This window comes from Homalodisca vitripennis, chromosome 7 (genome assembly GCF_021130785.1).
Source record: "Homalodisca vitripennis isolate AUS2020 chromosome 7, UT_GWSS_2.1, whole genome shotgun sequence".
In the NCBI taxonomy this organism is placed as follows: Eukaryota; Metazoa; Arthropoda; class Insecta; order Hemiptera; family Cicadellidae; genus Homalodisca; species Homalodisca vitripennis.
The window spans coordinates 141746607-141761861 of NC_060213.1; the positions used below are offsets into that span (position 1 = coordinate 141746607).

Below are 15255 nucleotides of genomic sequence, written 5' to 3' on the forward strand. Positions count from 1 at the left end.
TGTATATATGTAAGCTAATGTCTGATGTGTGACTGATTGTTAAACTAGAGGTATAGTAATTTACTTAGGCTTCTATTGAAATAAACTGACTATAAATACTGTACAGGTGTGTAACATAATGACGGCAAATATCAAATTTCTTATTATAAATATCAAATCTGACACCGGCCATACATACACAAATACATCTAAAACAACCTTGAAATTTTACACACATGCAAAAAATGTCACCTATTGTCAACCTTAACCCTTTCCGGGCCAGGCGGCAATATATTGCCGCCATAGATCGTGTCTGAAAAGTGCCAGGCGGCAATATATTGCCGCCTTGATATTCGTAATTTTCTTTAAAAAATACGACATCAAATGATTAAAGTTTTATGTTTTTTTATTCCCTGGTATATTTGTAGATATTTAATATGAATATAATTTTTATTTTGGAGGTCTATGCATTTTTATTTCGTAATTGTCACGTGACATTATCAGGTGACTCGATCTATTGTTGTTAATTCTTTATGCTTTAGTGCAATCGTACCATTGTATGCTGGATTCTTCTTCATTATTTTATTTTGTGGTTGTAAATATTAGTAGTGTTACCTGCTTAGCTATTGTGTGTAGTAGTTACAATGACTGACAATTTGCGATCTCACGGGAGTGAAATTGTAAGTAGCATATTTGTAAATAGAAAAAGTGTAAATAAATTTCAAATAAAATTGTGCAAATATTTCTTGGTAAATAGTGTTTTTAACTGTATTGAAACTGCTTATGGATCCTACAATCATCTGTTTACCGGTACATCCGTAATGTGAATATTTATTTTAAGTTTCTTGCAGTTAAGAGTCAGTTGCTTTATCACTTGTTGCGAAGTACAATTATGCGTATTTATACAAAATGTGTCATAAAAAATTTATTTATGAGAGAAATAACACAAAATTTTGTATGGTTGTTCCTTTATAAATGTACAATATAATAACATAGCTTTCTACAGTAAAATTATTTTTCCTTTTTTAGTTAATTACGAAAAAAATTAAAAAATTAAATTTTTTTTATGTAATCCATTAAAACATTATTTTTTTTAAATTTTAAATTACTTAAAACTACATCTTTATATTTTTTTTTTGATAGTATATATCTATACGAGTAATTTGGTGCAACTTTTAGGTCATTCTCTAATGTTTATGAAAAGTTATAAATTTTAATCTAAGAGACTGCAAAATCGCCAATTTTAGCCTGGCACTTTTGACTAGTCACAAGGGGATAGATATGTGAAAAAATTTTGCAACATCTCATATTTGGTCCTGGCCCTGAAAGGGTTAAAACATTTTGAAATTAACAAAAGTGCCCAAAATTAATCCTAATGTATTATTAAATGACAAAGATTTCCTAACAACAAAGTTATTATTCCATAGACTTTTAAACGATATAAATTGATTGCATATAAAATTTAATACAAAAAGCCACCAAGGTAGTTAAAAACATATAACGATTTGGTTTCAATTATTTATTTACATCATTTACCTTAACCTACAAGTACCTAATGATGAATTCATTGAATTCGAAATGTGCATTGTACAAAAATAAAATCGATCATCAAACGTGTTAAAAGGTTTATTATTGTACTCGTATACTATATATCAAATTACTGTCACGATTCTGTCATCCTTAAAAGTATACTTCCGCAATAATGTGATTTAATGAATGGGTCATTCGGTCAGTATCGTGACGGAAGTAATCAGGGTCCCTGCAGGAACTGCGACTGCTCCAACTTCTTTTGGCGTTGTGACTTCACTTTCCACTCCTGAGGGTCTTTCTTCTGCAGTTCTCGAGTGATGGGACCGGCCCACATCAGCCACAGCAGACCGAATATCATGCATGCAGCGATCAGCACATAGTAGCCGTCCACTTGGGTCACACATCCGCCTACACAGTCCTGCAACAGTTGTATCAAACATTCAAATAGTACTTCGTTAGTTTGGAGGTTGCCTATGGCGACTATCGCAATATAACCGAGCCAAGCAAAGTCGAGCGTGGCTGCTGCTTGGATGAGCAGATTATGAGTAACCGCTGAGCGATCCCGTCCTTGCAAGCGGCCCGCCTGCCCGGCCATTGTTGGTGGTTCAGTCACCTTTAAGCCGTTGGTCCCCAGAGTAAGTGTTACAGAGGGCTTCTTAGTCCTAACTTCGCCTGGTAAAATAAGACATACGTAATCTTTTATTAAGTATTAAGCATTATTGTATCTATAAACCACCAACCACTAACCCTGGCTTAATGTGGTTTCCCCCCAACATAATCTTCTTTAACTCAATTTATTTGGCAATGAAAGATTTGGAAACGTATTTATGCAATCTGTATTTTGTTATTTTTTTAAAGTAAAAACAGACTTTTTAAAAATATTGAAGCATACACATAGGAAGAGAACGGTGCGATGTCAAAAAAAATATTGTATTGAAAAGTATAACAAGAATACACCAAAACACGCCTTACTCCACCCAACAATCTCGTCTGCCAGTCTCAGCAGTTTGCCTTCTCAGTTTTCTTCTAGTGATTAAAATTACTAATCTTGATCAAACATTTTGTGGTACATTGCATGCGATTGTTCTGCAAGACACTTATATGGTGATTACGATCGCTTAAAAGGATAACAGGATTTAGAACATTTGCCATCGTTATAGGTTATAAAGGGTATACCACAACGTTTCGAAGATTGGAATCTATCCTCTTCGTCAGGGGGGGGGAGGTATTAATACGAGTGGTATCCAAAAAGTAAGTTTCCATTAATTATGAAAAAGTTAAAAAGACTCAAAAAATAACTGAAACACATTTATTCAACTTTTTACATCATACCTTATTTTTCTACATAGTTACCATCCCTTTCTAAGCACTCTTGGTATCTAGGAAGTAGTTTTTTTATTCCAGCATCACAAAATTCACCCGCCAAATTTTTAAGCCAAGTATCCACCTCATTTTGAAGGTCATCGCTGTTGGCAAATCGCCGACCGCCAAGGTGTCTTTCCAGCTCCGGAAACAGATGAAAATCGCTAGGCGCAAGATCTGGTGAGTATGGAGGATGACCAAAAACATCCCACTTAAATTTCCTCAAAAGTTCCATTGTTGCACGAGCAGCGTGTGGTCGGGCGTTATCTTGAATAAGCAGAACCGTGCGCGACAAAAGTCCGCGCCGTTTATTCTGTATTGCCCGCCGAAGTCTGGTGAGAACTTCACAATACCTTTCTGCATTTATGGTTTCGCCACGAGGAAGATAGTCAATCAATAACACTCCACGGCAGTCCCAAAAAACTGTAGCCATTACCTTTCCTGCCGACTCAAAAACTTTGGCTTTTTGAGGAGCTGCCTCTCCTTTTTTTTGCCACACCATACTCTGGCGTTTGGTCTCTGGAGTTGAGTGGTGAATCCATGTTTCATCACCAGTGACTATTCTACTGAAAAGGTTTTCATCTTCATCGTCAAACAATCGCAAGAAAGAAAGACTGGGCAGCAGCCATTCGTTGTTGTTTATGGGCATTGCTCAATAAGCGAGGCACCCATCTTGCACACACTTTTGCAAGCTGAAGATCTTCTGTCGTGATATTGTGCACAGATGACCGGCTAAATTCAACACTTGACGGCAGTTTATCCATAATTTCATCGAGAGTCACTCGCTTATCATTGTCAATAACTGCTCGTACAGCATTAATGACGTCAGGTTGCCGAGAATTGGCCGGTCGGCCACTACGCTCATCGTCATGAACATTTTCTCTTCCTTCCAAAAACATTGCACGCCAACGACGGACCATCTGAACGGACATAACATGTTCACCATACACTTGACACAACTGACGATGAATTTCAACGGCAGTTTCGTTTTTGGCGGTCAAGAAACGAATAACACTACGGACTTCGCAACTGGCGGCAGAACGCAGTGGAGTCTCCATGATGTTTGGGCAGCAACTGACTGAGAAGCGTGACAATGGGCCAGTGACCGGCGCACTTGTTGCCAACCGAACCGCGCTACATATCACAATTACACAAGCGTGATGATACTTTATTTTTGTGTGTATTAATTCCCCCACCTGACGAAGAGGATAGATTCCAATCCTCGAAACGTTGTGGTATACCCTTTATAATCTAGTATTACGATGGAAAATGTCTGAAATCCTGCTATCCTTTCAAACCTTCCGTCGTCAATAAGAAACTTTAAACAAAAAATAAAATCGCTTCACTTGTTGATAGTTGTGGCTTTAACGTGTAAGGATTAAACACCAAGCAGATTTATTTAAATTCCTAGTGTCTTAATATTGTATCCAATCAATATGTTTCTCATCTATACAGGCAATGTTAATCCAATTTTTGTTTAATTAGTTAAAATTATAATATTTTTAAAATTTTTATAAAAAATAAGAATTTATTTTAATTAGTAGCAATTGACGATTACACGTTGTATGATAACTATAGTGTAACATATTTTATTAGTTACAAAAGACATTACTAACCTTAGTAAGTTCTGACGTGGAACAAGTGTTGGAGTCATCTGTTGGGCAGCGTTTGAACGTGAGAGGGTCGACCAACAGAAGCACCAGAGAGTTGGGCCAGGACGAGCCTATGTTGTTCAGCGTGTTCATGAGGGTCATGTAGGTGCCTCCCAGGGCAGGGTCGCTGGACCGTGCGAAGAACGCCATCTTGGCCACGAACATGGAGTACATGGTGATCTGTGTAACACACGTGGCCGTCATTTTGTATTACAATCATATTGAATGCTTTCAAATGTCCATAACCAAGATTTAAAGCGATGTACAGGAGTTGTATAGTGATTACAAGGATTAGTCTAGAACCTTCTGTCACACTACATAAGAATACGTTGGGATAATGTTTGTTGGGGTGTTAAAAATGATATGTCCCAGCCTGGATTCGATTCTGGATCCTAACAATGATAGACGTGTGACACACACACACACACACATGTATGAGACACGTGGCAGAGCAAACTACCGGACTGGGAGGCACAAAACGGTGGTTTATGAACGCCTGCCCTCGCAGTGTGCATTTCCTCAACAGACTGCCCAATTCAATTAAAGATTCTCCAAAGCCTAAGGCGTTAAAGACTCGTCTCAAACGTTTCTTGGTTTCTCAAGCATTCTATAATGCAGGTGAGCTTTTTGCATTCGACTGGGAGACCGCCCAATTAGAAAACTGACTCTGCTGAACTAAGTGGGTTGCATTGGCGATGAATGAAAAAGGCGTGATTGTAAACTTGTATTTTTATGAATGTGCATTGTTTGTATGAATGACTTGAACTTTAGAAACACCGTATTGACGTTTGCCATACAATGTACATATTTTTGCTGCAATAAAAGCAAATCTTTATTTTATTTTGAAAGCTTAAAGTAAGGTAATCGGGGAAACCTTATATATTCACACCACGTTGTATTAGTTAGGATTAGAATTTAATATTTTCTCCACAATAAATGATATTCAATAATAAGTGCGATCGTGAAAGGATAGACCGGTAGAATTTGTTAGTAAATATTAAATTTACTTTTGACTTTTCACTTTATTTTAAGCATATTTAAGCTTCTAAGCATCGCTAAAAGCTTAATACCCAAGTTCATGTGAATATTTATTCTCTTTTCGAGTTTCATAACATTTGTAAAACGTAAGGTTTTATTTCCACAATGTATTTAATATTAAAGAAGATGTTTTCAATAGAAAAACATCAGCTGGTCTGATTCTGTTCACGGAGTTTGTTAGTGACTCCAGTGACCATTATTACTAATTCATGGTCTTGTATATATATATATATATATATATATATATATATATATATATATATATATATATATATATATATATGCATTTATGTATAGTAACCTAATATGGTTAGCATGCGAGACTCGCACTAAAACCAGTTCAATCCCCCAAAAAAATTGAAAATCTGTACAAATCTTCGGTTTTGTTATTTTGCCTTGATTATTTTTGGTTGATCCTACCCCATTTCGTAGAGACCATTGGATTTAACCAAAGCAAGCAATACCGCTGGTTAAAATTTTGGAGATCAGGGTATTATTTATACCATTTCAATTACGACTATATGACTCCTAAATTCTATTTGAAACTAAGGTATATTATAAGATAACAAATTGCACGCTACAGTACTATTATAGCATACTAAACAGGTGTACCAACAGCTTAATTCTACTTGAAGTAATTATAAAACGTACTCACCGACACAAGCCCGTAGACCAGCATCATCAAACCGTAAAAGTAGAGAGGGATCTCATTGTTTACTATCATATAAGGAATAGCCCATATGAAAGCAGCTACAACCAAGTTGAGGCCCAGTCTGAAAATAAGGTTCGGTATTGGAAATTTTACCCTTAATAAAATTAATTTAAAGCAAGTAGTAGAGAACGCACCTACTTTTCTGATGGAGAATACCTTACCGTTTTTGAACATTATACTACTTAATATCCGCATTCTTGCCATTGCCTTTTAATCTTCGTTCATGAGGACATTTTAAGTCTCATACACAGATTATTTAGATTGCATTTAAGAGATCAAAATTTAATTTTTACACGAGACTTGTGGATACTTAAAGTAGATGTGAAATAAAAGATGCAAATAAATCATTTAAATACATTTTACCAAATACGAGATAACATCGTCTCAGAGCAGGTGATGAATTATAAACTGGTTATACATATTGGTCCCTTAGAGGGATTACTAATAAAGTTTTCTTTTCAAACGTTTCCGTATGACCTTTACTAGGTAAAATAATATGCTAGAACGGCAGGAGGTTTGTGGGGTCAATTAATTCCTTTTTTATATTTACGGTTCGTATTTTTTTACTACCTCTATATGGAAGGCTATGGGATATCAGTGTTTCTATAACGAAATGGAATGTTATAATTTGCTGAGTATTAGCAAATCCTCTCACTCGAGGACCTGAGAGCTGTCTGTCTGTCTTCACAATATCCAAAACACGAAGTGATCTATAGACTTAAAAGTTTGCATGAAGCATCATTTATGTGTTGGCAACACTGAGTTGGATGATGGTATATGTAAATACAAGGGAATTTGTCTGAGTTTCAATGAAGCCAATAGGCTCACACAATTTTTTTTATCTGGTCGAGGATTGTAAAAAATGTATTTTCTGTAGGTCTGCTTATTTGTCCACAAGACATCTCAAAATCAAAATCAAAAATAAGATATAGGTTTGAACTCTTGCACACAACCTCGGCGACACGTGGTGTCGCGGACTCGTATCACGTAATATAAAGATTTTACATCATATCACCGATCTCAGAAAAGTGTGGCGGAGAATAGAAACCCATATATTATTCCTTAAGGCTTATAATACGTTAGCCAAAAGGTCTATTTTTTGCATCACTAATAGCAAACACACGGCTAATCAAATGGCGAGCAAAGCCACAAATCTGATCTTCACGGTAGTGAAGGGGTAAACGGATCACTAACCGAGAGGTCACGAGTTCGATTCCCGGGGAGATCAATATAAATTTGCAAATTGGATTACAAACTTCCGTAACAACCATATCCCATAAAAAGTTTACTACAATCAGGCAGAGTGCCATTGGCTTAAGGAATACCAATCCATCCCTAATCATCAACATTTTTGTGGTCAAAGCCAGAAAGAGGCTTGTCCATTATACCTAAACATCATAAAGTTTGGAATACTTACGATATCCATTTTTGTTTACCTGAAGGGGTAGATTTTCATAAAGACTTGAAAAGGCTTCTCGCCCGTTAAACGTTTGGAGAACATGAGGAGCATGAACATCTTGATCGGGATGAGATCCACTGTGACCATAGCGTACTTCTCGCGGGGTACTCCAGATCCAACCAGCTTGAGCCAGGTGATGGAGTCACATGCACTGAAACTGATCTGTCACACACTTATGAGTCACATATCTAGAAACTAAGGAAGAAACCGATTAAATGCGCTTACCAATTCAACCCATATATGCCCAAGTTATTTTTAGGTTTCAAAATTAAATTTTACCCATTTATTTGTATTAGTATATCTTAAAAATGAACCAGAAACATAATTTAAAAATTCTTACATTCATGGATTTTCCATAATTGACCGCCCCAAAAATGGGGCGTTGGGCATGTAAGGAACAAACATGTAATACCTAAATATATTGTTTCATTCAAATATTACATGATTTAAAAATAATAATTGAAATAAATCTTATTTTTAAAACTAACATATATTTTCGAAAATACATAATTATGACTTAGATTTTTCAGAATGATTTTTTTTCTACTGGGAATGAAACTTAACAAAACAATTGGCGTGGCATCCTACTGAACATTTCTGACATTTCTTGGTGGTATTCTTGTCGCATTCAGCGCAGCGTATTTGAGGCAATCAAATGGCCGATGCCATCCAAGCGTAAGCCATCTGGAACACGGGTCCTCGACTTCTTAGATGGTCTTCCAATTGATGGACGGCCTACATTTCTTCTCAGGTACACTTGAACTACTTTTCTGATAAACCCAAGAAAGTCGAAAGCATCTTTACTTTTGCCGGCTGGGCTTTGCTTATACAACTGAAAGGCGTTGTTCATGCTGCAACTAAGTGGGAATAAGATAAGTTGCAAATACCACTTCTTCATCATTATGGTTGGTTTGTAGGCTAAGACATTTTGATCAAGCCTATCAACTCCCCCATGTATAAATTGTACAATCCAACACACAATGGTTGCTTGACACTAATTCTTCTTTTCTCCTGCTGTGACCAGCGGTTGCATGAACCCATGGGAGATACTCCAGCACGATTTGATGCAAGTGTGACAACACTATTATCATTGAATTTGACAAGAGTAGTTCCTGACTTTCTGGCACTTAATTGCTCAAAGCTTCCTCTCTTTAGTTTTTTAATACTAGTTTTAGTTTTTAATAATTTGTGGTCAGTTAACGGAGCCTTCTCGATTCTGTCAACTCTAATTGTGCCAGTACAATCATGGCCATTTTCCTTGAGTTCTTCTAAAAGAGGCAGTGATGTAAAGTAATTATCTACAAACAGGCTATATTTACTGTCAGAGGGAAGTCTTTTGACAAGGTTCATTACCACTGACCCTCCACAACCTAAATGTGGATGGGTGTTGCTTGTAGATGCACCCTGGTAAGGTTCACCTTGAATAATGTAGCCTAAACGTGTACACATCGACCAAACTTTAAAACCAAACCTTATTGGTTTATTATGTATGTGCTGTTTTGCACCATGCCTCCCAAAATACCTTACCATTGACTCATCAATGCTAACGTACGCGTCTCTAGGAAAATATTCTAACCACTTTTCGTTTAAGTATTTCCAAAGAGGTCGGATCTTGGTATATTTGTCTGTAACATCAAGATTGTTATTGTCTGCAACATGAAAATAACGAAGGATTTCTTTAAATCTGGTCCGAGACCAGGGCCGGCCCTAGCTAATTTTATAGGTGTAAGCAAACAGTAGTTTTGGCGCCCCCCCCCCCGATAAACCGTCATACACTACACCGTAGAACGGTAAATGTCACATACCTTGTACCTAAATAGTAAACAAAGGGGAACAAATTAGGAGAAAAAAAATAGCTGACAAACCAGAGTTTTATGTTTATTTACCAGTGTTCATTTACAAATACAGTGACACATTGTAGACTACAATTACGATACATTACATTATTAAGTTTAAGTTACGGTATGTGATGTATGATGGAAAACACAAAATCGTCTACAATCAATATTGTGTGTACAAGTCATTGTTAAACGTCAGGTTGTATTACAGACAATTCAAATTAAAAAATAATAGCCTAATAATTACAATTAAGATACTCAATGTTGCAATTAAAAAGGAATTCGTCTGGCTTTTAATTTTGAAAACTCTTGCAGTAGAATGTCCGTTTCCATTTCATTTAGGGCATCATTTTCAATCGCCAAGGTTGCCTAGACCACTTAAGTGTTCTTGGCTCAAATTTGATCGTAGGTAAGTTTTTTATCAGTTTTTAATTTGGAAAAACTTCTTTCGCCACTGGCCACGGATACTGGCAGCGTTAACAAGATTCTCAATGCTACAAAAATATTTTGGAAAAGTATCCACATAACCACGTTTGGTTATAAAAGACAACGCTCCAGCTGGGTGACTTGTAGGGGGTAGCATTGGTCCAAAAGATTTGAAGCTCATCAAACAGCTCATCTCCGTTAATGTCATATTCTTTGGTTTGTCATCTCCATCACCACCGCTCAAAACTGTTTTCAAGGTGTTTGCAGCTTTCTTTAACTCTGATTCACTCCATGCTTTTCCTAAGCTAGCAATATCATAGAGAAATTTAAAACCTTCACTATGGTTTTCCATCAGTTCAAATCTCTCCATTTAACGAGGATATTGCTCTATCAAGCACAACAAAGAAGAAATTTACTTTAAACAAATCTTTACCAGAACTTGCAGCTTCATCTTCACTCTCGTAAGAAAATTGTTTTTTTTAAACTCTTCTTGGTCTAACTGTTTTTTCTTCTTCAAAGTCACCTGCAAACATCAATTTTTTTCTGCAAGTTCCTTTGCATCAGTAATGACGCTGTTTTAGTCTTTCTTCAGATCTCATAGTTTCCAAAAATGATTTTACACTCTTAAGAAGATTCTATTGAACTTTGAAGATCATTTGTGACCTTTTGCAACAGTTTACTAACCATGTTTGTTTTATACAGGATCTCATGCCAAGTTACAATACAACACAGAAACTTGAAGCTTTGCAGTTTTTTTACTAGTCCTACGGCAGTATTGTCTACCAAATGCATCAAGGTTCTTGTCTTGAGAAGCTTCATATAATGCATCATATACTTCTTCAATATGGTACCTCAAGGGTAATAATACCTCAATTCTACTTTCCCACCTAGTGTTGCAGAGTGGTTTGACTGTTAGACTCGAAACGTTTTTCAGCAAAATACTCCATCTTTGAGTAGAACTAGAAAAAAGTTATATATTTCTTGTATGGTACTGAAACAGTCTACTGCACTATTGCAAGACAGAGCTGCCATCGTTAATTACCAAGTTCAGGGAGTGGTTTCCACATGGAACATAAAATGCTCTAGGATTTAGATCAAGGATCCTCTTCTGAACTCCAACATGCTTTTCCCTTCATTGCCGAACCATTATCATAGCCCTGACCCCTCATGTTTTTTTAAAGGAATTCCTCGTTTCCTTTAGTTCTTTCAATAATGCTTCTGTGAGACCTTCACCCTGATGAATCTTTAATAGGAATGAAACCTAAAAAATGTTCTTTAATTACCACATCTTCATTTTCAGTAATCTTCACAAATCTTATCACAAACGTCATTTGCTCAGTATGGCTAACGTCAGGAGTGCAGTCTAATATTATCGAATAATATGTGGCTTGCTGTAGGTCTTGCAAGATTTTTATCTTGGATCTTGGCTGACAAGAACAGAATGAACTCGCTCTGGATATTTTTGCTCAAATATGAACGTGTGTTTCTTTTGATTTGATCCTTCTCACATGTTCAGGCCATAAAAACATCAAACTTTGCTATGTGTTCTATCAATTTTAAAAAGTTTCCGTTGTTACGTTCAAAAAGAACATCCTTTTTCCCCTCGAAAGGCCAACCCCTGTGTCCCCAAAAACTGTACTATACACAGTAATCGTTTCAGGACTTGGTGCCAATGTTCAGTTTCAGCATGGATAAGTCTTTCATGTTCTTCATCAATAGTTTTTTGTTAATCGTAAACGTACAGAGAGCTCACGCCAAAACGTACAGTTTTTTTTAACATGAGCAGAGGATTTCTCGTGACTGGTCAAAGTCCTTGTGTAGGTTTTTTGCCAGTCAGAATACCCTTGGTCACTAGTAAGAAGAGAATTCGTGTTTCCAAACAGTTTGCAAGGAAAACAAAATGCTGCATTTTTTCGATATTGAGTATAGTACCCAATTTCCGTGAACTTGTTCTCCGTTGCACAGCTTCCTTGTGTAATGATTTGAAGAAAATCTCCTACCTTTACTGTCCGCAGGAAACTCTTTGTCAGTGACTTGCTGAGGCCCCTCGTTCAACAAGCACTTTCCGTACCTCGTCATTTATTTTGGGTGGCCACTTCCCACAATCATTTAAATCACAGGTAAAGTGTTTGTGTCCTTGTTCGGTTCCTGGAAGACAAAACAAAACATTATAGTTGGCATCGTGGTGTAATCGCAAGAGATGTAATGATGTGTGATAACTCTGTTAAATTACCCTTTTTCAGGATTTTCAAATATTTAATGCAATATTTATATCTATATTTTATTATAGTATATAATAAATAGGCCTTCCTATTTAGGTTTAACTAAAATATAGTAAACATTTTTAAAAACATCTTTTAACACCTATCTATGTTATGGTGGTATAAAATAAAAATTGGTTTAAATAAAATTCAAATAAGGGCTTAAACATTTGTGTGTTTTTTGTTTGCGGCCACCATATGAAACGGTAGGAAACGGTGCGTTATGCTGGACCTATTTATCCTAAAAATGCTAAGTAAGTTAAATAAGTCAACTTACAATTTCAATGAACTTTGTTGACTATGCGTAACAACAGACGTAGATGAAGATGACGATGACATCACTGTATCAACTAATAAATCATCATCCACAACTTTGGTGGCGGCTACAGAATCGTCACAATCAATATTTGATGGTGGAAATGGTGTCTCTGTAGCTAGATAACTATGGAGATTGACTGGTTGACGGTCCAGGCAGAACCTCAGATTCAGTTATTGGTAAATTATTGTCAACATCATGATCTAATTCGTTTGTCCTCTACGCTTATTGATGCACTCGCACATAATGGTGGATTTGTTAAAAACCTTTGCAGTGCTTTACACTGCTTTTTCATCTTCTTTAGATTGCTGCAACTTTCTTTTGCGGTTAAATGCTCCAGATGTTTTTTTCTTGCTCGACATTTCGTGTTAATCAAAAACGGCAATTAATTTTACAACTTACTACAGTACAATGCACATCAATGTAATTATATAAAATAGTAAGACAGACAGCTGTCACGGCCGAGGGTGCTTGCGAAGCGGCGCTAACAGTGACCGTAACGTACTGATGGAGAGATTCCATACGGGCCCTGGCCTGGCGATGCGCAGTGGTCTACTTGTCATTCATTTGGAGGAGTGGGGGTAAACGCTTCCTCAGTCTGTATCGCGGAGCTGTGTAGTGCGGACCTCGCGCTTGCTTGTTCAACACTCTTCTTGCCTCTGTGATACTTGCACTGTTTTTGCCGCCGTTACTGCTTATAGGATTTCCGTGTGATATTTCTGAAATGGCGGGTGTAAACTTCTTGAAAAAAGTTGGAAGTGGTAAAGTGTATCATAGCCAAGCTCGAGAAATCGTAGCAAACGTTTATGAATACATGAAAAATGAGAAAGAAAGTGGCGCCGCAATAAACATAAACAATGTTCTCGTCCGTGTAAAAGCTGCAACTGGCGTGCCATTGACAACTATTAAAAAAATAGTTTCTGAGAGGAAAAAAGTAATTCAAGACAATGCAGTATTCAGCACTCCGAAAAAAGAATCGAAAATCGTACAAAACCTAAAACCGATCTAGACAATTTCGATGTAGGTGTTATTAGGAGGACTATAAATGAATTTCACCGAATTCATGGCGAAAGACCAACAATAAAATCTCTGCTATCTGTTCTGAAGAGTTCAATTAATTTTAAAGGTAGTTCTTTCTCTCTTCGATGCAGTTTAAAGAAAATGAATTTAGATGGAAGAAGGCTACTAATGACAGAAAAGTATTGGTAGAAAAAATTAACATCCGAGAGAAAAGAGTAATTTTTTTTGAAAAAAATTACTCATGTACAGATCTGAGAACAGACCCATTATTTATATGGATGAAACTTATATCCATACGACTCATGCAACCCCTAAAAGCCTGGACTGACGAACAGCAATGAGGGATGTAAAGTACCAGTTAGCAAAGGAAAAAGATTAATTATAGTACACGCTGGAAACGAGAAAGGGTTTATAAAAAACGCGTTGCTAAATTTTGAATCAGGCAAAAAAACCGCGATTACCATAACGATATGAAACTTTGCAAATTACGAGAAATGGTTGAAAAGTAAATTAATTCCCAATCTCCCTGAACATTCTGTTATTGTGATTGACAATGCCCCATACCACAATGTCGAAATTAACCGAGCGCCAACATCTAATTCCAGAAAAGGTGACATGATTAAATGGCTATCAGACAGAAATATATAAATTTCCAAACAAGTAGCCTAAAAACCGGAGCTGTACAGTTTGATTAATATACACAAACCTAAATTTAAAATGTTCAAAATTGATGCAATTTTGGCTGAACACGGTCATTCAACTCTGCGCTTGCCTCCCTACCACCCCGAACTTAATCCTATAGAAAATGATATGGAGTGTCATGAAACAGAGGGTGGCTAAACGTAATGTGTCTTTTTCAATGGAAATAATAAAGCAGCTTGTGGAAACAACATTTGAGGAAATAACTACTGAAGAATGGTTATCTTGTGTAAACCACGTCAAAAAAGTAGAGGAAGACTACATTAGGTTAGAGCCTCAAATTGACGAAATGACAGAACATATCGTCAATTAATTTGCAAGATGATAGTGACAGTGACAGCAGCATGAGTGAGAGTGGCAGTGATGATGATAATGGGTGACTTTAATCTAAGTGGGATCGAAGCTCTACCACAGTAACCAGTTTACAGCATTCAGTAAGTAAACAAAATTATTGTTCTTAAATCCTAAGTTTTCAATTGTATACATTAACGTTTAAATTCAGATAGAAATATTTTAATTGTTACTATTGGAAGTATGTTAACTATACTGACAATGTTAAATTTGTTCTAACATGTTTTTTAAATAATCGTACGCAGCACGCAGATCCAGCTCACTGACAATAGTGACAGTGGCAAGCTTTGTGGCGCGACGGCGCGGCGGCAGACAGCCCCTCCCCCTCTTCTCCCACTCCCGTACGACACCACTCCCCTAATTGCGCTTCTCAGGGCCCGTATGGAATCTCTCGATGTATAACTGCGAGACTCAGACTGCGAACAGAAATAGACATATGAGTCATGCGGACGGTTCCATGTCACTCGCGTAAGGGGTGGGGCGTGTGTATCGGGTAGCGGTGTATTAGTCAGTGCAGGGCGCACGTGCACAGCGCCCCCACGGCGCCCCTCTCCTCGCGGCGCCACCAGCGAGAACAGAATATCTTATTCTGTTCTCGCTGGGCGCCACCCG

The 15255-nt window shown here is 37.0% G+C and overlaps 1 protein-coding gene across 1 annotated transcript in view; it reads right to left on the reverse strand.

Annotated features, from left to right (window-relative positions):
- Positions 1-1591: 1591 nt before the first annotated feature.
- LOC124366443 (acetyl-coenzyme A transporter 1-like) overlaps positions 1592-15255 on the reverse strand; it is a 32331-nt gene continuing 18667 nt past the window's right edge. The window contains exons 8-11 of the mRNA XM_046823002.1: positions 7710-7894; positions 6217-6334; positions 4488-4703; positions 1592-1927 (exon numbers count right to left, since the gene is read on the reverse strand). Of these exons, the coding sequence (XP_046678958.1) occupies positions 1730-1927; positions 4488-4703; positions 6217-6334; positions 7710-7894 (717 nt within the window). The 3' untranslated portion in view covers positions 1592-1729. The remainder of the gene's footprint in view (positions 1928-4487; positions 4704-6216; positions 6335-7709; positions 7895-15255) is intronic.